The sequence below is a fragment of the Ptychodera flava genome (genome assembly GCF_041260155.1).
Source record: "Ptychodera flava strain L36383 chromosome 3 unlocalized genomic scaffold, AS_Pfla_20210202 Scaffold_25__1_contigs__length_14229661_pilon, whole genome shotgun sequence".
Classification (NCBI taxonomy): domain Eukaryota; kingdom Metazoa; phylum Hemichordata; class Enteropneusta; family Ptychoderidae; genus Ptychodera; species Ptychodera flava.
The window spans coordinates 7330759-7354365 of NW_027248279.1; the positions used below are offsets into that span (position 1 = coordinate 7330759).

The 23607-nt window shown below is 36.9% G+C and overlaps 1 protein-coding gene across 1 annotated transcript; it reads right to left on the reverse strand.

The window, feature by feature from the left end:
• Positions 1 to 2018: 2018 nt before the first annotated feature.
• On the reverse strand, positions 2019 to 19298 carry LOC139125590 (UPAR/Ly6 domain-containing protein cold-like). The gene is made up of 3 exons (XM_070691691.1): positions 19171 to 19298; positions 6074 to 6235; positions 2019 to 4188 (listed from the first exon to the last, which is right to left on the reverse strand). The coding sequence occupies exons 1-3, from the start codon at positions 19217 to 19219 to the stop codon at positions 3902 to 3904; spliced, it is 498 nt and encodes a 165-aa protein (XP_070547792.1). The 5' UTR covers positions 19220 to 19298; the 3' UTR covers positions 2019 to 3901.
• Between the last annotated feature and the right edge of the window lie 4309 nt (positions 19299 to 23607).

The window sequence follows — 23607 nt, forward strand, 5'->3', positions numbered from 1 at the left end:
ATTTGCTGGTGTAAGTTACTGGTTTCAAACTTACTACCCCGATATCTTTACGGAATACAAACTCTCGATCTAGGGCTTCCTGGCTATAACGGTCTCATTTCAACAAAATGACCTTGACTGCGCGTGGTCGTTACAATTGAAGTCAAAGTAAGTGAAAGCATAGCCATCAGCTTCCGCTATGTACCAGTGTGACAAAGACTACTGAACTGTTAAACATATCAAACGTGTATCAAGTAAATTTGAAGTTGACAGGTAGCGAAATGTGTTTGTATGACTGGGAGATATCATCAGATCAAAAGTGTGTTTTATAACCGCAGACTGTTTGTGATGGGATTAAATGAGCTACTCAATAGATTGCTATTGGCATGAAGGTTCACAGATTCTTTAAGATTTGCCAATTTCCATAATTAAAAATGTATTATAATTTTGCGTGTGAGCTGAAAGTGTAGATACAGAGTTACATTGATCAGAGCTAGCAAGCAGTGCATACACCCATCTTTAGTCAAATTTCTTGGAAAGCATATTTTATGATTTTGTGATACATCTCAACCATCTCTGCAGGATTTAGAAAAGAAGGTTGACGACCTAGGCTTTTTTTGATTCACTTTATTATTTGAATACTTAATTAGGAAATCTGTCGAGATAAAGAAATTATATATATATGGTATTTATTCAGTAATGTAGGCCACCGGCCTTTTTTACAAAACGTGAAAAATACATACAAGTGAATGCATATGTGGGGCTTATACATAGTTGCACAATCTCATTAAGCAGACAACTTTTGGAGTGAGGTCTCCCTCAATCTAAAACTAAAAAATAGATATTTCGACAGATTTACTAGGGTGTGAGGATTATGGGAGTTAATTAATCTTTTAAAGTTTAGTTTTGTAGGGGTTTTATAAATAAAGAAATTGTTGGCAAGGAATAGTATTCGCCTAAACCAACGTGATACAGCTTTTATTGCATCTCTTTTGCAGCGAATTGTCAACAGTGAAAAGAAAGGTGTTAACTGACAAAATAGTATCAAACTTTGTTTCTTAGCTTGTACTGTCAGACCTGTCAGTTGGCTTTTGGCTTGTTGGTTCTCACATAGACCCTCGAGGGTCTATGGTTCTCAATGAAAAAATAAATACGATAAAATAGACCAATCAAAAACGATGTAAGAATATAACATAGTTGTGTTATAGATGCGTCACCGAAACATTTTAATTAGTGCATTTCTTATTATTTTTTGACAAAGAAATTTCATCACATTGGAATATGAGTTCTGATGAGCATCGTGAATGGCAAACTACGCAGTTTGAGTTGGGCTCCAAATGAACCCCAGGTAGTAAGATGTGGGTGTGAAATATGGTGGTAGGATGGAAGTTTAGAGAATTAAAATACAAACATGATAACAACAACCAGGAGGCCCAAAAAAACAAACATGTATACAAAAATTATTTCTTGGCGCATTAAATGGTAATTTTGATATCATATAAGGGTGTGATAAATGCCGTTTGTACATTTGTATTTACTTTTAATATGAATAGATTGCTTTCTAGTCCTAGTAACAATACTACATGGACAGCTGTGGAGGTCGACAATGCACATTATTTACTTTTGAAATAAATACATTTTACATATTTCAAGTCATGCATGCTACATATAAGTAAACATTCCAGCAAGGTCGTTTGGAATTTTCTGTTATACAAAAAATTCCCATAGTGTATTTTCAAGCTGACGAACTCTTTGACTCGAAATTACTCCATGGAAGATTTTTTGTCCTCAGCCATGAATAATAGTTAAGGATCTGTGCAGTTTCTTGGCCTATGGATGATTGTTTATATCAGAAAACTCATGATGTTATGTGTTCACACATGATTGCGTCTCTTTAGAAGACGGGAAACCTTGGGATAATGCCTGGGTTTTACTTGAAACAAAGTCCACAATCACAATGTATAGCGCCCTCACACAAATGCATTCATGAGACGTCACTGTAATTGTCAGTAAATGAATCGCACATCACAAAACCAGAGTACTGTTTAAGATGTTTTATTGTAAAGATTCCGTTACAAGCCTGTGCATATATAAGTTTAGGAAATATGTTTACGTATTAAAAAACTTCAACTTCCAAATAATTTACCAAAAAATACACAGTAATAAAATCTACACGATAAAGTATGACTTCTGACACGGTAAAGTGTCAAAGTAGAAGACATACACAGCATTCGCATAACAAGGAACAGGTCTACAAACAAACAAATAAATGAACTAAAAGCGTGTAGGATTTACCCGATGTAAAATAAGGGTCTAACTCCTCTGTTATTGTACTATAACTCTAAATCTCTCAAGCCTGAATTTCCCAATGTTGGGTTAATTGAGGTACGTTACCAGGAACTCAAATGGAACATCTATCATACCACTCAGTTATTCAAGTTTACCCTTGAAACCTTGGTGATTTTAAAAGCATCACATGAAAATGCAGCGTCATTTATGCTCTTATAAATAATTGTCGCAGTTTGTGATCCGATATAAAGCCACCAGTCCAAGACAATATATTGGCCTGAAGCAACATTTCTAGAGAAAAATTGTTGCTACAGTATATTTGTGTGAATCAAGGTTAGCCATTTTGACGCCTGTACACATATCTGTGTGGATGCTGAGGTGAATACGAGAGTGTAAATTGGTGTTTACCCTAGATGAGTATTTGGATAGACGGAATCATTCATATTTCCACAATTCACACAATTGAAGAGCCTGACTTAGTACAAGATTACATTCATTTAGTTAATATTGTTGTTAATTTCGGACGCATGCTTGAAACTGGATACATCCATAGTTAAGCATTGTTCAGTTGTGACGACAACATAATAATTTTTCTTTATCTTTATATTGACACACTCTGAATAATTGGGAAAATATCAATCACTCTATTAATGAACCATACTGCACATTTCTTGCATCTTTTTTAATATTTTAGAAAGGATAAGTTGTGGTTACCGTAAAGGGTCAGTTGATGTAACCTATGAATATTTTACTTTTATATGCCAACAATAGTTATTGTCCAACTCTCCAAAGCATGTTGAGATACACATTATTCAGCTTGTCACCACTTAGCCAGTACATGTGAAGACTGCATTATTACTGTCGACATAAGTGAAAATTTTGATGCGGACCAGGATTCAAATGTGAACAAAACAGTGCTTAACAAAACATGTAGACACAGTGTTGACAAGCAGAATTATGGACGATTGAACACGTTTTGGATGTTGAATAACATAATACGCCGTCGGTATACAAAAAACAGAGGTAATAAATCATTTAGCCCTGTAATTAACTCTGCAACAATTATAATAAAGGTTTGTCCCTGTACAATTTTTTTCCAAGAAATTGTCCACTACTATTGTTTCACAAGATTTCATGACATTGTGAATTATTATCAAATCATTCTACGAAAAGGTTTCAAGAAATTTTGTCTGTTTGATAGATGACCTAAATAACCATTATCTACAACATTCAACATTTTTGATCTCAGCTAATCGTCGTGTTGTTGCATCTTTCATCTAGATAGGCATCATTCCACCTGTTAGTCACTAATGAATAACATTTGAACAATTTGAGATCTGACTGTACTCAGCTAGGTTTCCATTGTTTGAAACTTGTTAGCTATATTCCCGTGCACTCTGTTAAATAAGAATCAGAGATGGTCACATGTTACGTCATTCATTGCTCTTCTCTTTCATATCTTGTACAGTCACCTTCTTTTGTCTGACGAAGGGAGGAGTTCATCTCTAAATCTGATCTATCAGATTGGGACCCTATACTACCCTTGCACGCTACCCTGATAGAGTTTCTGAAATAATCTGCGTAAAACACACGACAAAGCTATGAACTAAGATCAGATGTTAAAATGAGTCAATCATTTGCAATGATTTTTCGCACCAAATATTGCCAGTATCAGTCCGATAAAAGTCGTCGTCAATTCGACCTTTGCCCTACCGACCTTTGACTCATCAGAGTCGGTAGCGTTAGCGTTTACATTGCATAGGTCACCTTGACAACAATAACGACAACTCCATTCGTTGTATTTTGTATCACAGAAATAATCTACTGCCAACTTGTCCTTCTCCTGAAGACAGTCGTCAAAGGAGTGTTCACTGAATGAACCGTAGCAACCCTTTGTTATCTTGAGTTTGCCTGTGTCACCTGAGAAAAGACGCAAATGAGGGAAGAGTAAAATTCTGAGTGAGTGAGTGAGTGAGTTCACTGGGTAGGCGAAAGTGAACGAATGTAACTGGGAGAGTAAATGCGATCACGGACAGACACGCTGACAAACCGACGAAGATGTAAGCATTGCAGGCGCGTCAACATTAAGGAACCCGCTGGTCTAATTTTTTCTATCCATTTCTATAACAATCTCGGCGAACGGCGCCATAAGGGTCGTGGTGTTTTCATCATGACATTTTAGTCTAGTCGGAAGGTAGGGCTCCCATGCACTCCATGGATGTATTTTTAACCTACATTTTTGTCATTCTTAGGGTCTATATTTAATGAATTTTGATGTTCCAAAATCAAATAGTGTCCCATGGGGTTCATTTGGCGCCATCTTGGCCGCCATCTTGGCCGCCATCTTGGATTTCAACAATGGGGTAGGGGCCACGTATTTACCGCTCGACGGAAACAGAAACAATAAAATACTATAAACGTTACACTTTTAGAAATCTAAGATCATGGCCTTTTCATTGATATATAACTTAATAGGGATAAATTAATATTCGAACTTCGATTAGACTTTATATCGGCCATTGACCGTAAATCGTAAAATTTGCTAAATTTCACACCAATAGTTAAGTTCCCGTGCCCCCCAACAATTTTTCATTAGGTATTTATATATTTTTTGAGAACTCAGTGCAATAATTAAGAAAAACAACATTAAAGTATGTGTCTTGAGATTTAGTGGGTGCATGAGCTTGTTTTCTTATTACGCGGTATGCCATATATCCGTGTGTAACTTAAGGGGTAGGGGTAATGTTTCCCTTTCTGTTTCGAACCATGAATGATGAAACCATAAACATGTTACATTTTTTGAAAGTGCTGCATCAGACCTTTCTAAAAATATATAGATTTATGGGGAAAAATTGCATATTTAAAAGTTACAAATCTTAAACCTCTCAGTTTGTGTAGATTTTAAGTGATTTTTTAAAAACAAAATTACAACATATGGGTTAGGGGTAATGTTTCCCTTTCTGCCTCGAACCATGAATTATGAAACCATATAAATGTTATACTGTTTGAAAGCTCTGAAAAGGGCCTTTCCAAACATGTATAGTTTTATTGGGAAAAGTCGCATATTTTAAAGTTACAAAGCTTATGCCTTTCAGTTTGTGTCAATTTTAAGTGATTTTTAAAACAAAATTATAATATAAGGGGTAGGGGTAATGTTTCCTTTCTGCCTCGAACCATGAATTATAAAACCATATAAATGTTATAATGTTTGAAAGCTCTGAAATAGGCCTTTCCAGACATGTATAGTTTTATTGGGAAAAATTGCATATTTGAAAGTTACAAAGCTTAAGCCTTTCAGTTTGTGTCAATTTTAAGTTATATTTTGAACAATACGCACAAAACAGTTAGTCCGCCGTTGGCCAGGTATCGAAATCATCCCCTCTAAGGCATTTTACCCACTATGATTTCTGTTAGCTAGTATTCTCAGCTGTCATAATCTGCTTATTTTCCATTTAACTGATGGTGTTTAAGAGTGTAACGACTTATTTTGTAGGGGGCTGTCACGCCCTCACTAGTCGATAGGAATGGGTAAGGGGTAACATATTTACCGCTAGTCGGAAACAAAAACAACAAAGTACTATCAACAATATATTCTTAGAAAGTCGAGATAATCCCCTTACCATTGGTATACAACTTAATGGGGATAAATCAATATCAAACATCGATTAGGTTTTATATCGTCCATGAAATGTAAATTGTAAAATTTGCTTAATTTCAAACCCAATAATTAAGTTCTTATTCCTCAAAACAATTTGTAAATACTTTGTAAATCTGTGCATGATATTCAAATAACTAGTCTTCTTACTGTTGTACTCAACCTGAGTAAAGCAGGTATCGTAAGTATCATTGGCAGGCAGAAGAGTGTCGTCACATATCGTTTCCTCCAGACACTCTGAGTTGTCATTGGCAACGGGTGGCATTTGACTGTCATACTGTTCCTTGCAGATATAGCACTTTAGGCTGTACACTGAAAGTTAAAATGTGAAATGGATTGTCATCAGCAGACAATGAACAACGGCGGCTGATAGATAACCGTGTTCTTTCATTTCATTACCACAACTCATTTCATTACCACAACTCGGTTACGGCCTTGGATATTATGACGCAAAAGCTCGTGGTATACCGTAGCTGGGTGTGCTTTATTGCTTAGATAAACAACGTCAAAGCGTACGCCTCGGCTTGTTGTCTAAGCAAACCAGAATGTTGTTGTAAAATCCAATAATATGAATCAATGTGTTACTTTCTTAAACATTCGTGAAAATGTATTAGCTAGTTCCACCGATAAATAGTAAACACATTGTACAGTGGTACAGGAAATGTAGGTCAAGCAGAAGTCGTTTTCAACCATATTACACACATTCTCTTTGCCCATTCTATAATTAGTGTATTAGTAACACTCTAAGAACACGATCGGACGCAAATACCATCAGATATACCAATAACTGATGTCGCAAGCGATATACACAATAGGTAAGTTTACAGTCATCGTTTTGAACAGTGTAACTGAGATGGATAATGCACTGATCCCTAAGTCAGGTCTTTAGAAATCAGAGCTACTTCTAACGCATGTCGTCCCAGGTGACAAGATTCACTGGTCACTGGAGCCATATACCAAGACCCTGTCGATTTATATTACAGTAATCATTCAGCTCTACAAAGACCTGTCACCTGATTTGACCAGCAAATATACTCCCCACAAAGACTCATCAGGCTGCGCTTAAATCATCCTTGCGCGTCAACAAAGGATCCTGACAACAAACAGGTGGTTGTTTAGGAGCAGTTGTTGTTGTTGTTGTTGTTGTTTCTTTATTCCTCCTCAAGAAAGAGAAGAGTTACAACACACAAATAAACTCATACAGATGCAAATTAAATGAAAAAATAAAGAGGTAATTACATTTGAGATCGTTCTTTCAGCTGAATAAGCTAAAATGTTCAAACATCTAGAGCTCGTTTACATCAAAAGATGTAAGTTATCATGTGCGATGTATTTTGTTTACTACATCGGACGCTTACCAAGCATTCAAGCACGCACTTATAAAATCAAAGGCAAGTTCTTGGAATATTTCATATTCGTGTGTGTTGTTGAAAGTTGTGGTTGTTATCTTGTAAAATACACGAAACAAACCCGATATCGTCTAAGTTAAATAAAGTTACAGCAAAATGTACATTAACCTTATCAAATACTGTTGTCCAAAAAGCATCTCTCAATTCAGTAGTATCAATACAGGAAGTGAGCAAGTGGGTTAAATAATTTTCAACAGCACACTGACATTTCGTACATAGAAGGTCTGCTGGTAGTGCAAGAGCTGCTACAATTCTATAAATAGTAAACCTGCGATGCGGGAGGTTACGTAATACAGTATATAAATAAAGAGATTTGATTTTTTTGTGTAGTTGAGAAAAAAGAGATAAATCCTCTCTTCCTTCAAGCCTTTGTCTCCAAGCAGTATACTCTTTTTCATTAATAGCTTCCTTTACAATAGTTTTCCATATTGCTTTTGGAGGAAAATACCCTGTTGCACAAAATTCATCAAAAAAACACAGAAGGTTGTATTTTGACAAATTCTCGTAATATCAGGAATAAATCCCCGAGAGTTTTGAACAGAAGCAAGCTTAAATTCAAAAAGACGTTGTAAAAATATACATTTTCTAATGGCTGAATTATCACAGTTACAAAGCATTCCAAAAAAACGCAGTTTGCAATTATCCATGGAAGCTTCAACTGATATCAATCCTAAAGCACTTAAAGCTAAGTCAGTGGGTGTTCTGGGAGGTAAACCTTGGATAACTTTGGCAGCATAACGCTGACACTTTTCAAGCATTTGCAGTTCAATATTAGTAATAGTCCATAGCTCACAAGTATGTAAGGCTGCTGGAAGACACATGCGTTTCCACACTTCCGTGCTCACAATAGGATTTAGACCGTGTGGTCCAATGCCACACTACGTAAAGAATTAATTAAACATCTAGCTTTTTTACTAGCTGAAAGTGTACGTTCCATTGTTGATAATGTGTTTGTGATTCGCATGCCAATAACAGTGATGTCATTAACTTCTTCAAGACAACAGTTATACAGAGAAATATTTCTATGCTTACACAGTCTTTTGCGTTCTCTGTTACTTTCTCCAAAGACAATGATTTTGCTTTTTGACAACGAGAGTTTTAATCTCCAATTGGAGCAATATTTGCAAACTATGTCCAGTAATCTCTGGCAAGTAGTGCGTGTAGTCGATAAAATCGAAATGTCGTCAGCTAAGGCGGGTGACCCTACAAATGACGTACCAATATAACATCCTAAACCAGTATTTTCCAGTTCAACAAACAACTTATTTACATAAATTAAGAATAAGGTAGTTGAAAGAACGCTACCTTGTCTTACACCTTGGAAAATAGGGTAATTATTTGATACATAAGTACCAAGAGCGATTTGACAGTTTTGTCCATGAAACATGGTACGCAGAATTCGCCAAAGTTTTGCATTGAGGTTCATGGTGTATAGCTTGTAAAATAAACCATTCCACCATATAGAATCAAAAGCTTTATGAAAATCTAGGCTACACATGAATGTTTTACTGCGTCTTTCAATATGGTGATAAATTGTCTCAAGAATGCAAAAAGCTGCAGTAATGTTGCTTTGGCCGGATTGATAACCAGCTTGTAGGGAGTGTGCGGTATTTTATTTCAATTAGCCAAGGCTGTAAGCGTTGAGAAATACATAATTCAAATAATTTGTGCAACGATGGAAGTAATGAGATTCCTCTATAATTGGAGACGTCAAAACGGCTTTTGTTACCACCTTTAAAAATGGGTACCAAATACGCAGACTTAAAGGAGGAGGGAATATATTCGACAGTAACCATTGCATTGAATAGGCGCATCAAGCAGTTAACAGAGATGGTCCCCCAAAAATAATGTGTTCATATGTTAGGGAGTCCGGTCCTCCGGCTTTTCCACGTTTGAGCTTTCTAATTGCACATAAGATTTCTTCAACTGAGGAAGGTGTTGAAAGTATAATCTCAGTATTGTTGTGGCTTTCTTCTACAAGGTTGTCAAGTACGTCATCAATGTGAGCTTCAAAATCATTTGAAAAATTGTCATCTTCTGTTGGCTCGTACAACTTTTTAAAGTGTTCCGCAAAAGCATTAACAACAGAAACAGGCTCGGAAATTGTAGTATCGTTCACTTTCAAGATCGGAAAACTATCGCAGTTGTTTTTCCTACACAAATTGACATTGCGCCAGAAGAGTGCTTGATCGAGCTCGATAGAATTTATGATAAATTCGTACTTTTCACGTTCGTCGTTTCGCTGTAGACGTCTCAATTCACGCCTAAACTCTCTTTTTGATTCTTTATAATTGCGGAAAGTATCATGTTGCAGTCCTCTCGGTCTTCCAGCTTGAATCCATTTATTACGCAACTCCCACGCTTTTTTGTGAAAGGGTTGCACATCTTTCCAATAAGGCTTTAAGTATGGTTTGAAACGAGTGGAGGGAATATTGTTGTCGGCAGTTTCACGTAGAACGTTAATTAATTTGATGAGTAGCGATCAATGTCAACTGGACAAGACAGTATTTGTTCAGTGAAGTCGGAAGTGTCTAATTTTTCACATAGTGAATTAGTGTACGATTCTGTGATTGTGATGCGGTCTAGTTTTGACCAAACTAAGCGTTTTCTGGAAGGAGCAAAATTCCGATTTTTTTTCGTAATGAATAAGCTAAGAGAACAGAGAATTGGGTAATGATCCGAAAGATTTAAAGTGTCGTCATCAAGTACTTTACACATTGTCAATAAATCGATAAGGTGAAGTGGAAAGAGGACAAAGTCAATGGTCGACTTGCTCCGTCCACTAAAAGAGCAAAACGTTTCGACTGGACCAGTGCATAAGTTCAAGAGATTTGCTGGTTGCAGATCACATGAGTCTATAAATTGATTAAGCGTCTTTTCACGTGTTGAGGTTGGAAAACCTGGCATACGAGGCCCAAACAAATTAGCATTGAAATCACCAAGGAATATGACGTCACCAACAGGCGAGTATGTCGAGTAAAGATCTTCCAAAAAGTGAACATAGTCGACATAAGAGTCTACCGTGTAATTAACAGGCGGTAGATACACAGCAAAGATAAAAATACATTTTCTTAGACGTTCACAGTTACTACGGTTAATTCGCAGACCAATGACACGGTCATCTTCTAAGTTTAAATAATCAACAGAAGATAACATGGACTTTCTAATGATGAAAGCTACCCCACCTTGTCCACGTAAAGAGAAGTCGGTAGTGCTAGCATCTAGAGCTTTGTCAGTTACTCCAAATGAAGTAAAATTACAATCAACTGTGTTCAGAAATTTCTATGAATGTGGAAAAAGCCAGTGTTCAGTGATAGCCAGAATATCGATATTTTGCAGAAGTTTGGTAAGGTAAGGAACTGTAGATATAACACCACAGACATTCCAGCAACCCAATCGCAATGCATATTGTTGTGTTACAGGACAAGTCATTAACAGTAGGAGAGAAAAAAGCAAAATTAATGGAATCAAGCTTTTAGTAGCCTTCATCAGTGTTTCTACGATAATCATTACTTGTTTTATCTATCTGTGCATTATTTGATTTCATTTGTTCGGAGAACTTTTGCTCTCCCAGCCATGGCCTACAGAACACATTTGGTGGCCAGAAGTTGTCGGCAAGGAGAAGTTTAACTTGATTAAAGGATACATTTATTTTGGCAGCGACGGCTCCTTTGCGTCTGCTAGTGATAACTCTTATCATAGTAAATTGAATGTTGTTTTTGATCAAATGTCTCTCAATCTGTTCACGATTAGTGCCCTCCTTAATGCCTCCAACGTACATTCTGCGGGTCTTTGAGCGAACACTGGTAACACCTTCAAATTCAAAATCAGTAAGGCTGTCGTCGGTAGAGTTCTTGTCACGTATGCCACGTGGACGAACAGAAGTGGTCTGTTCAGACCATTCAGATACAATATCAGTGTTAATTTTCGAAGTCTCCTCGTTCCTTGCGATAGTAGACGAATCTGTTAACGGCACAGGTAATGATCGGGCTTCTATTGCGGATGTCGCCGACACTGACGCAGCATACGATGTCGACTTTCTTTGTAGTGGACCTGGCGCACTGGTTGGGTTATCACTGTTTGGCAAATCCCGCGAATTGTGCTTCTTCGTTGGCGCAGAAGTCTGCTCAACACCAGACGAAATCAAGATGTCGCTTCCCGGTGATGCCACTAAGTTAGTGCTCGCCTTGATGCTTTCAGCGGATGTTGTTGTCTTTTCATTTGGCTTCATAGCCTGGTCAGATACACGTGATAACTGGGTAGATGGTAGGCACGGACTAGGCGACGTGGATACATCTACTGGTTGACGCGGAGAATGTTTAGTTACTTTCTTTTCTAGGCTTTTCAGTTTCGATAAAGTCTGTGAATTTCTTTCACTTGCTGATTTATGAGCTTTAGTTGTGATTTAGAATTTGCTTCAAATGCTTGAGTCTCACCTCGAATAGCGTCGATATTTTTCGTTAAACTGGACACCGCTGACTTCGTATTTTCCACTTCTGATTTGATCTTGCTAGAAGACTTCTTGAGTAGTTCAATTTCTTTTCTTAGGTCATCAACGTCTTTTTCGTGTTGCTGTTTTAATGCCAGAACTTCTGCCATGAGCGATGCGATATTGTCTCTTGTACACGTGTTTTCCGTATGGACATTCAAAACGTCGCTGGGAGGCTCGGAATGGTCTTCGTTTTCTTCCCCGTCAGAGTAGATAAGATGCATGGTTTGACTCGAAGCTGTATGCCCTTGTTTTAGTAATGGGGTAATAACCGCAGGGTCTTCTTCGTCGAGGTACTTGCAAATGTCGTAGCAATCCTCCAGCAGTTTCTCGCTGACTGTGGATTTTGAATTTTTTCGGTTGAGTCTGCGTGCAAGAACGCCAGCTGGACAGGCAGGTATCTTTTGTGCCAGGTTGAAAAGGTCATTACGTAACTTATGAATTTCATCGACAACGTTGTTCGTTTTTGCACAAAGATCTGCGACCCAATTTGATCTTGGTAGTCGATGAAATTTATCAAGTGCGTATTTAGTATGCTTCGAATGATAAAGTTCACGATTCTGAGATGGAAACTGTTCACAATCATCATCACTACTGTCTTGTGAATCATCATCATTACTGTCTTGTGAATCAGTGGCAAAATCTTCACTCACCAAAACCTGTCCATCACCGGTCGACATTATGATGCAAATTAGAATCCACCATTCGTGTGTCTTGACAGCAAATTGTAGACAAAATCCTTCAAAATTTCCCCAAGTAGAAGGAAGGCAATGTCCAAAATACAACAGGTCAACGCACTAATACTTCATACAAGATCTCAATCCCATTAGAGAACGAATTGGCATAGATAAATGCAAAAAAGTCGAAGAAAGCAAGACACGACGTGGACACGATGTGTCTCGCAGTAGTCACTCACTATACATCTTGGCCGCCATCTTGGATTTCAACAATGGGGTAGGGGCCACGTATTTACCGCTCGACGGAAACAGAAACAATAAAATACTATAAACGTTACATTTTTAGATATCTAAGATCATGGCCTTTTCATTGATATATAACTTAATAGGGATAAATTAATATTCGAACTTCGATTAGACTTTATATCGGCCATTGACCGTAAATCGTAAAATTTGCTAAATTTCACACCAATAGTTAAGTTCCCGTGCCCCCAACAATTTTTCATTAGGTATTTATATATTTTTTTGACAACTCAGTGCAATAATTAAGAAAAACAACATTAAGTATGTGTCTTGAGATTTAGTGGGTGCATGAGCTTGTTTTCTTATTACGCGGTATGCCATATATCCGTGTGTAACTTAAGGGGTAGGGGTAATGTTTCCCTTTCTGTTTCGAACCATGAATGATGAAACCATAAACATGTTACATTTTTTGAAAGTGCTGCATCAGACCTTTCTAAAAATATATAGATTTATGGGGAAAAATTGCATATTTAAAAGTTACATATCTTAAACCTTTCAGTTTGTGTAGATCTTAAGTGATTATTTAAGAACGAAATTACAACATAAGGGGTAGGGGTAATGTTTCCCTTTCTGCCTCCAACCATGAATTATGAAACCATATAAATGTTATACTGTTTGAAAGCTTTGAAAAGGGCCTTTCCAAACATATATAGTTTTATTGGGAAAAGTCGCATATTTTACAGTTACAAAGCTTATACCTTTCAGTTTGTGTCAATTTTAAGTGATTTTTTAAAACAAAATTATAATATAAGGGGTAGGGGTAATGTTTCCCTTTCTGCCTTGAACCAAGAATTATAAAACCATATAAATGTTATAATGTTTGAAAGCTCTGAAATAGGCCTTTCCAAACATGTATAGTTTTATTGGGAAAAATTGCATATTTGAAAGTTACAAAGCTTAAGCCTTTCAGTTTGTGTCAATTTTAAGTTATATTTTGAACAATACGCACAAAACAGTTAGTCCGCCGTTGGCCAGGTATCGAAATCATCCCCTCTAAGGCATTTTACCCACTATGATTTTCTGTTAGCTAGTATTCTCAGCTGTCATAATCTGCTTATTTTCCATTTAACTGATGGTGTTTAAGAGTGTAACGACTTATTTTGTAGGGGGCTGTCACGCCCTCACTAGTCGATAGGAATGGGTAAGGGGTAACATATTTACCGCTAGTCGGAAACAAAAACAACAAAGTACTATCAACAATATATTCTTAGAAAGTCGAGATAATCCCCTTACCATTGGTATACAACTTAATGGGGATAAATCAATATCAAACATCGATTAGGTTTTATATCGTCCATGAAATGTAAATTGTAAAATTTGCTTAATTTCAAACCCAATAATTAAGTTCTTATTCCTCAAAACAATTTGTAAATACTTTGTAAATCTGTGCATGATATTCAAATAACTAGTCTTCTTACTGTTGTACTCAACCTGAGTAAAGCAGGTATCGTAAGTATCATTGGCAGGCAGAAGAGTGTCGTCACATATCGTTTCCTCCAGACACTCTGAGTTGTCATTGGCAACGGGTGGCATTTGACTGTCATACTGTTCCTTGCAGATATAGCACTTTAGGCTGTACACTGAAAGTTAAAATGTGAAATGGATTGTCATCAGCAGACAATGAACAACGGCGGCTGATAGATAACCGTGTTCTTTCATTTCATTACCACAACTCATTTCATTACCACAACTCGGTTACGGCCTTGGATATTATGACGCAAAAGCTCGTGGTATACCGTAGCTGGGTGTGCTTTATTGCTTAGATAAACAACGTCAAAGCGTACGCCTCGGCTTGTTGTCTAAGCAAACCAGAATGTTATTGTAAAATCCAATAATATGAATCAATGTTTTACTTTCTTAAACATTCGTGAAAATGTATTAGCTAGTTCCACCGATAAATAGTAAACACATTGTACAGTGGTACAGGAAATGTAGGTCAAGCAGAAGTCGTTTTCAACCATATTACACACATTCTCTTTGCCCATTCTATATTAGTGTATTAGTAACACTCTAAGAACACGATCGGACGCAAATACCATCAGATATACCAATAACTGATGTCGCAAGCGATATACACAATAGGTAAGTTTACAGTCATCGTTTTGAACAGTGTAACTGAGATGGATAATGCACTGATCCCTAAGTCAGGTCTTTAGAAATCAGAGCTACTTCTAACGCATGTCGTCCCAGGTGACAAGATTCACTGGTCACTGGAGCCATATACCAAGACCCTGTCTATTTATATTACAGTAATCATTCAGCTCTACAAAGACCTGTCACCTGATTTGACCAGCAAATATACTCCCCACAAAGACTCATCAGACTGCGCGTAAATCATCCTTGCGCGTCAACAAAGGATCCTGACAACAAACAGGTGGTTGTTTAGGAGCAGTAAATCCTATTTATACAGAGTGAAAACTGAACGCTTACAGTATTAGACAAAAATAACAACTTCAAATAAAACTGATCGGTATGATCCATGGTTGTTCAAAAGGCACTCTCATATTATGTCAATACTAACAGTGTGTTCATATTGATTTAGAACATTTTTGTGTTCCTAGGTGAACTATTATTGTCATGTTTGTTTTATATGTGATGAAAAACTACGTGTCAAAACGTTCAAATATCACATCAGAGATTGTTCAGTTGTGAGGATATATAATCTATTTTACTGCAAGTCCGGGATTATCAAGCTGTGAAACAAACTAACTTTAATTTTGTTCGAATAACCTGAAAATTCTTATTTTTTCAGCAAAACAACATAAAAGGACTCTATAAAACGAATAATCAAGGTCCATGGTGAGTTTGAAAATTCTTCTTTGCCTTCATCTATAGTTACTGGTTTTAATCCCACTACTCCTATAAGTCTGAAATACGCATGTGACTGGTATACTGGCTGCCTGTAACTGACTGGGATCCGCCACAGAACTGCTTGGAGCCAAACCATAGACTTACTTGGTATAGTTTATTACGACAGTGATTTAATTCCCAAACTGATAAGTTAATCTTTGAATAACTCAGCCATTTGCTGCTTTATCACTAGATCTGTATGACTAATCTCCCACTCCTGCTAGCTACCTTGACAGTAGCAACAATAATTTCCAACATTGTTCCCATAAGCCGTCGTTGGTTTCTGTTCAAACGTGAACTTTGATTGCAACATGTTCAATGTGCTATACGCCAGATGAGCGAAAATTCGAATTCTTGCAGAAACCGTCGACGGCTTACGGAACAAAATTTACATCGCGCACGACAGTCCGTCGTGTATTGCAATACTAACCCTCAAAAACACTGAGCTCGCAATACAGTGCAGCACTTCACTGTTAAGTAAATAAAACATTGCGTTAATACAAGTTCTTGGGCCCCATTGTCTTTCGCTGGGAAATTTTCATAAATTTCGACGATTATCTTGGGTTCTTTGATTATGTAATGGAAATAACAGACTCCGCCGGGACCATTAACGTTTATTTGTAGGCGCGGGCGAGAGGAAACCAAAATTAATGGCGCGAAGCCTTGCCCTTTAATTTTCGCCCCTCGCCCTTGTTCGCAAATAAACGTTAATGGTAAGGAATGTTCTATGTACATTTTCAGATTACTTTATTATTGGTATAGAAATCAGTAATTCTGTGTAAAATGGGTTGATTCTTTGTCAGACTGGTTTCATCTTCTAATGGTGAGAGACAAAGAGATGTTTTTCCCCATATCTCTTCAATGTGTACGTTGATGATTTGATAAATAAGCTTTCTGATTGTGATATTGGTTGCCATATTAGTGTCGTCTGTGCAAATAATTTAGCTTATCATATATGCTATGCCTGTATTGTCATTCTCCTATTGTTTAGACGGTACTGATATGAACCCGTATTTTAACTAGTGAAAATACGAATTATATTTTCACCTTAACCGAACAACTTACTGCTACGCGTACGCGTGACCTTCGGTGGTATGCATGACCTTCGTAGGTACGTTCATTATGTAAAAGCGCTGAGAGAATAAGACTTCTGAAAATTACTGTCCCCGTTTGACAGTGCATCATGATAGAACCGCTATACGACAAGTTTCCTGTTGACGATTTTAAGTATCTAGATAGTGAATTGCATCATTAACAGCCATAAACGAGCCACAAAAATCCAACCGCAATGAAAATACTCGCGACAGACAAGGTGCATATATTATCCGATTTGTACCTGTCAGTGAGATTCCAGGGCTTGATCGTGTCCGATGCGGGTTTGGGATACAATGTAAGATACTAGGGAAAGTCAAACTTTCGTTTAGCTTCTTCAAAGAAGTTTAGTTCTATTTAGGCAAGTCAGTAACGAAAATATGCGAGCAGACGATGTAAATACCTTTGAAATGTTTTATTCGTACAGCAACAAAATCACGATCGAGTTAAGACGCTACAGCTTACAGTGTACTCACTTCACGTTTCCCTAATCCGCTCACAAATTCCTTTCTAAGATGGTAAATTCGGCATATTTGACGTCTGAGGATATGTATAATTCTTGGAGATAAACTTACTGGTACGGCTATTATTAGTAAATCCACTATGTATTCATAGATGTCGCAGAGCTGCTTGCTCGATCTAACTCTATCATCTGTTCATACTCGATCGAGTTTGAAATCGAACGCTGGCGCGGCACGAGTATTTTGATTCGATTTTGGCGGGACTAATAACTTTCTCGAAGGGATGAGATGATGTTTCAAAACACGAAAACACACTCATTTCACTCACTCCAGTCTATGTTTTACGGCCATCGCCATTTAAGCTCCAAATAATTCTTCTTCAAATTTTGAAAATCTGTGTCGACATCTTAACGTTTAAATTGTTGGCTTTAAAAGTGTATCATAAACCCTCCCTTGAAGTGGAATGGCCCAACAGCGGAATAACACCAAGAAGTGATACGGTTGTCATCACTTCTTAGCAACCAATTTTTTGTGAGTACAGCGAGTAGAAAGCAAGGTCGATTTCAGTTGATTTCGTCGCTAATTTCCGAACGTCCGTAGGAAAACGATCGTAACCAAAGCATGCATGTATGATAAAGGCGTTATTACACGAAGTTTGGGCGATACCGCGTCGTATTCTCGTGATGTGTCCGCATTTGAACTCGTTGCTGCACAACTCGTCAAAATACGGACACATCACTCGCATGCAAACTTCGTGTAATAACCTCTAATTATGCTGACGACATGACTTTACTCATCCCAAGCGTGAAGGTCTTACAGTGTCTCCTTAGAATTTGAAAATTTACACCAAAGAGTTTGACATCACTTTCAATCCATGTAAAACTGTGTGCATGATTTTTAATGGAACAAAAGTAAAAATCCAAAGAATTCCCAGACTGACACTCAATGATAAAACCCAGAGTTTTGTATCCACGCATGCCTACCTTGGTCACGTCATTTGTAGAACTATGCATGACGATGACGATATTGAAAGACAGAGACGGGCATTTTGTATTAGAGCGAATATGTTATTGAGACAATTCAAATTTTGTTTATTTGCAGCTCAATGTGGAAATCTATACTGTTGCCATCTTTGGGTAACGTACAGAGTTAAAGTTATGAATAAGTTAAAGGTTATGTACAGTAATGTGTGGAGAAGACGTTTAGGTCTTCTTTCATTTAGTAGTGCTTCTACGATGTATGCTACAAATCATATCATGTCTCTTGCAGAAGTTATGCGCAGAAATATCATAGCTTTAAATGTAGACTTGAAAAATCAACAGATGTACTTATTGCTGCTATCTCTACATCAGATAGAGTAATTGATAGTACATTCTTTAAGTTTTGGAGAAAGCAACTCAATTTGAGTTTTGTATTCATATTCATTTACTTAATTTCTTTTCTGTATATGTACTATCGAGTCTGAAATAAATAATAATAATAATAACATTGTTATCGGGTTTATTATGCTGAATAGCAATTACTATGAAATCGAAATCACTTGCATGACGAAAGGCAGAGTAACACGGAAATGGAATATTTTCGATACGCATAGTGTAGTATATGTAATCATGGCGGTATCTATTCTATTAGTGTGATTGACTATTCTGCCGTGTGAATGGAAACCGAAATCGACACTAAGGTGACGAAAAGCTTTCAGCAGCCTCGTAGTTCTATCAATGGAGTCAGATTTTGTGTATCGGCTACAGAAATATCCTGCTTTTAAAGACCTAAAATCAGACTTTGAAGCCGCTACAATGCAATCGACAGATGTACATTGATTCTTAAGTTCTTGATTCTTGACGCATGATGATGTGTGAACGCTGGTTCCGATATGATTAAACTATCACGCCGCGTGTAGGCGACACATCCTCGTGCACATTGTTAATGAAACCGTCAGGGACATAACCCTGGCATAGACACTTACCACAAGTAGTTACGGCAAACATCATGATCAGGGTTAGGTATACCTTCATATTGTAGAGCGGCTCCAGCGAGATCTATCCAGTAAGTTCTTGATCTGGTAGGAAGTGTTGAAAATGATGGCGACTATAGGGGGTGTGGACGACCAAAGTTAATGTTTGTTGTTGCTACGGTCTTTCACTTTGAACTGATGTGGTAAGTCAGAATGATTGATGAGGCTGCCAAGCAAAGTGAAAATTGTAAATACGCCCCAAGGACGGCCTCTTTACAAACATTCATTTGTGTTTCAATTGTAAGAGGCCTCGACCTCGTAGTTTTTACATGGAATGTGGCTTTCATTATTTGAGCAAAAAGATTTTAGTGAAAAAAGTTAATTTATAGCTATGTTATAATAATTTCAAACGGTATCATTGAGGCGTAATTTGCATACGCTAACCTAAGCTTCATCGGGATTATTCGTTCGTTTACACGACTCAAGTACTTGTCGTCTCAAACTCAACTGCTGACAAGATTTTCTTTTGTTACCTTCATTGGCTCCATGTTCAAGAGTCACACAGCTCCACACTTACTATGGGGATAGAGCGTTTTCAATTTGTGCGCCTCTTTTGTGAAATTCTTTACCGTCACACCTTCGTGCTCTTCAGTCATTTGATAATGTTAAAATAGGGTTAAAACTTACCATTTTAAGTCATTTTGCACATGAGATGTATATTTCGATCTATTTAATCGTTCTGTGATTTTATAAGTTGTTGCTTATATTGAATCATTTTATTGCGGTTATTTTTCAACTTTTTAATGTAAAGCGCATTGAGATATTTAAATGTGTAATGTGCTATATAAAAAATTATAATAATTTGATTATGATTACATGTTTTAATCTGTCGTTTGCTGGGTTTAACGACCTTTCATTAATTCGTGGTTGAGTCTTTGAAACACTTTATATCAGGAAACTACAGAACACGAGAGTGATTCATTCATCTTTGTTGGCGGGAAATGTTTCTGGTAAAGCTGCTTTAGCCTGACATCGTGAATTTGAAAACTATTGCAACCTAATGTAAAATTTTAAAAAGCATGTTTCTTCTACCCCACCGCACCCTATTTTAAAACTTTCAACCCTAAAAAATGATTTCCCCATTAAAATGATTTTGGGCGCATTATTATTGTTTTTATGGAAGTAACACATCAGCCACATAAATAATAAACATGTCAATAAAAATAGGTTCTCGATCAACCCATGAGTGGCTGGTAGAACGGAAATACAAACTTTTCATCAGCGGAATATTATTTGAGAAATGTCGTGTATGGTAGATAAGTATCCACCACCAGCGTCCTCCTTATTCGTAAAATCAATCTATTTATCAATCGAAAAAGCTGTCAGGGGTAAAGGATTTTAAGTTTTTTTCAGACATGAATTGTGTCACTCTATGAACAATAACAAAATTAGTGGCTTTATTCTGTTATTCATACTTGTGATTTCAAACTGAATGCAGCCTCTCAATTCAGAATGGGTCAAATAGTTCGAAATAATGATGTGACTTAACCTGTGTACTGGTCAGACAGAGGTAGCGGCGGCGACTGTATATTTTGACACTTTAAAGCCGTCTTATCGGTTGCAATGTCTCAGCGATAAAGTCGTTCAAATTGGAATCTAATTTGTCATTCGTAAAATTTGTCAATTTGAAACATTCCAATGCTTATCTGCCTATCACACATGAAGAGAAAGTTGAATTATATAAAGAAAAACACGATTGGAACTAATTTGGGATATTTTGATGGTGAATTAATGTCGATTGAATCTACAAATGTCATCTCATCTGCTTTTCTTTTTCTATTACACACTTGTTTTGTGAGTAATTTGCGATATTGCAAAATTCAGCTATATAGCACCTAACACTTTTGAGAAATTTGCAAAATATGAAATCCAATTATCCCAAATTAGTTCCAATCGTGTTAAACTTGAAAGAACACGACAAACAAAAGTACAGAGAGCACCCTGACTTTCTTTGTGATAGGCAGAGGATCTACACTATTTAATGCCTAGCTGATCCATGACTTCTTGAAAATTCCAGACATAAAATTGGAGCCTTGATCGGACTGGACACATTTAGGGAGGCCGAATAAAGTGAAAAATTTGACTAAACCTCTCACTATAGTCTTTGTCGTTATGTTTCTCAGTGGTATGGCGCAGATACATTTCTTGTGACATCAAAGTATGGAATGGTTTGTACAAAAACATCATTTTTTATTCTGAAAAATATTTTCTAGCTCAAGGTATGGAACACGAGAAGAGGTGAATAAAGTCTCTGTAATGATTGTGGTTCAGTTTGTTCTACGTACTAGACTAAAAACATGTGTCAGAACCGACTAAACATTTGAAAGACGCAAATGCATAGAGCGTTTTTGAAAACTAAAATGACATTATTCCAATTACTTTGGGGTTGTTATGAGGGAGTTCCTCTCTCCTGAAACAGTAAACTTTGAATTTTACAATGGAGTTCTTTGGTGGCCATTTTGCGTATTTTGCTAAGTTTCATATATACGTTACAGATGTGCTTGGGATTTCTGATCTTTCGAAAGATTATGTGATACATTGATTCCAATTAATTCTTGGTATGGCTATTCATTTTGGAATGCAACTGTGTATTAGGATATTAACGGGTGTATCCTATAACATTCTTTGTAAGACCAAAAACACATAAAACATATTGGGAAGACATTTTAAGTAGATCTATTTTACGGTATAAACTCTTTCACCCTTATCAAACCGTCGTCACATTGCATGGCGAAGATAAGAATGTGCTTCAAGTCGTTGGAAATTAAAAGTTTTATGTTGGTATGAGTGCGGGAACCACTTTATGTTCAAGAAATGCTTTGTTCACAAGTCATGATAAGCCTGGCACATCATTTTAAAGAACAGCAATTGGTACAGGATATCCATTGCAGACTAAGTGCACAAGCTCTATTGAATTTTAAGGTATTTTCAGGTGTAAGAATGTAAAACTGTAGCAGAAGCCCACAGAGAATAATGCTACTTACTTATTGTAAAACAGCTGCATAAGTGTAGGTTAAAATATTACTCAAATTGGGGCTTTAATGAAATAAAATGCATCGTATTCAGATGTTATGAAAATGTCGTTACCCAAGACGAAAATGAAAGAAAGATTATATGAACAATAAGACGCCCGAAGGGCGCATACCTTCAGGGGTATAATAAAAATTGTGTGCCCGAAGGGCAAGCCCATAAGTAAAAAAGATTGATAAAATGGGGCACACGAAAAATGAAAAGAAGAGACTGTCCGTGCATTATTTTTTGTTCATATCTGCTGACAATCCTTTTTGTTTTCTGCAATCTTTTGCTGGATTTTTTAAAGGGAAACTTTCAAAATCTTTTTCACAAAATTTTTCCAACCGCCTTAGATATTAATTGGTCTATTCCTTACCATCCTGTCAGTCGCACGGAATAATTCCCTTTATTCCCAGCAACACCGATCAATCGTGCATCATGGTTCACAGTGACGTTCCTGTAACACTGGATGGTAACTTTACAGTCGTCGAAAATCTCATATCTCCTGCTGATGCAGATCTTGACAAATAATTTTTTAGTCTTTCTTGTCTCGCGGTACACTTTCACAGTATATTACTCTTACACAGGAGACTCTAGAGCACTTGACTGAGTATCGCCATCTCCACAATTTATCTACAATTTTCAATGCCATTGTAGATAGTCAGAATTTTTGATCTTACCCGAAATTCTCTAAACTGTTGTCACTCGATGTTTTGAAACTCTAATTTACACTAAAGTTGGGGGATTTCTTGCCCATTGATTTAGTTGAATTTGTAACACTTTCAATGTCTGTGTACTTTTTAATCGACTAGACAGTCTGCCATCACGTCAAATACAAAACCTGTGGATTACGGAAGGTAAAAGTACGCAAAATGCGAAAACTTGATGTCATCAGAACTATGCGAAAAAGATTGAGGAAACCCATACTTTGAAATAAGAGTCGGCATACATTGCAAAGTGAATATCCATGAGTGTGTTATGGCGATACTCAAATAAACAATGTTATAATATCATGTCTCTTCCTTTACTTGTGATAGCGTAGTGGGAATAACCTCGACAGTCACACGAGGGCGCCAAAAAGAAAAAAAAGTATTTTAAGTGTTCGAAACAGTTATATCTGAAAAGGTCAATCTGAAAAGCACACATGTCCTTTCATTACATTGCAATTTTGGACCACTGTGAATTGTGTACGGTAAAGTCGTTATAACAATAATTTTCTCATACATAAATATAATCAAGTTAAACAATATGAATTATGACGAGCGTCTACAGTGAAACTACAGTTTAAGTTCGAATAAAAGTGGACCCTAGTTTGTAAGATTAAGGTATTGAATATTTTGGTAGAGTAGGTTAATCAGAGAGAATCAATAAAACAAA

Coding starts and splice junctions, on each gene's coding strand:
- LOC139125590 (XM_070691691.1), bottom strand. CDS start 19,219: ATGAAGGTATACCTAACCCTGATCATGATGTTTGCCGTAACTACTTGT. Junction 6,236..19,170: donor GTTTGCCGTAACTACTTGTG/GTAAGTGTCTAT, acceptor TTTAACTTTCAG/TGTACAGCCTAAAGTGCTAT. Junction 4,189..6,073: donor TACTCAGGTTGAGTACAACA/GTAAGAAGACTA, acceptor GTCTTTTCTCAG/GTGACACAGGCAAACTCAAG.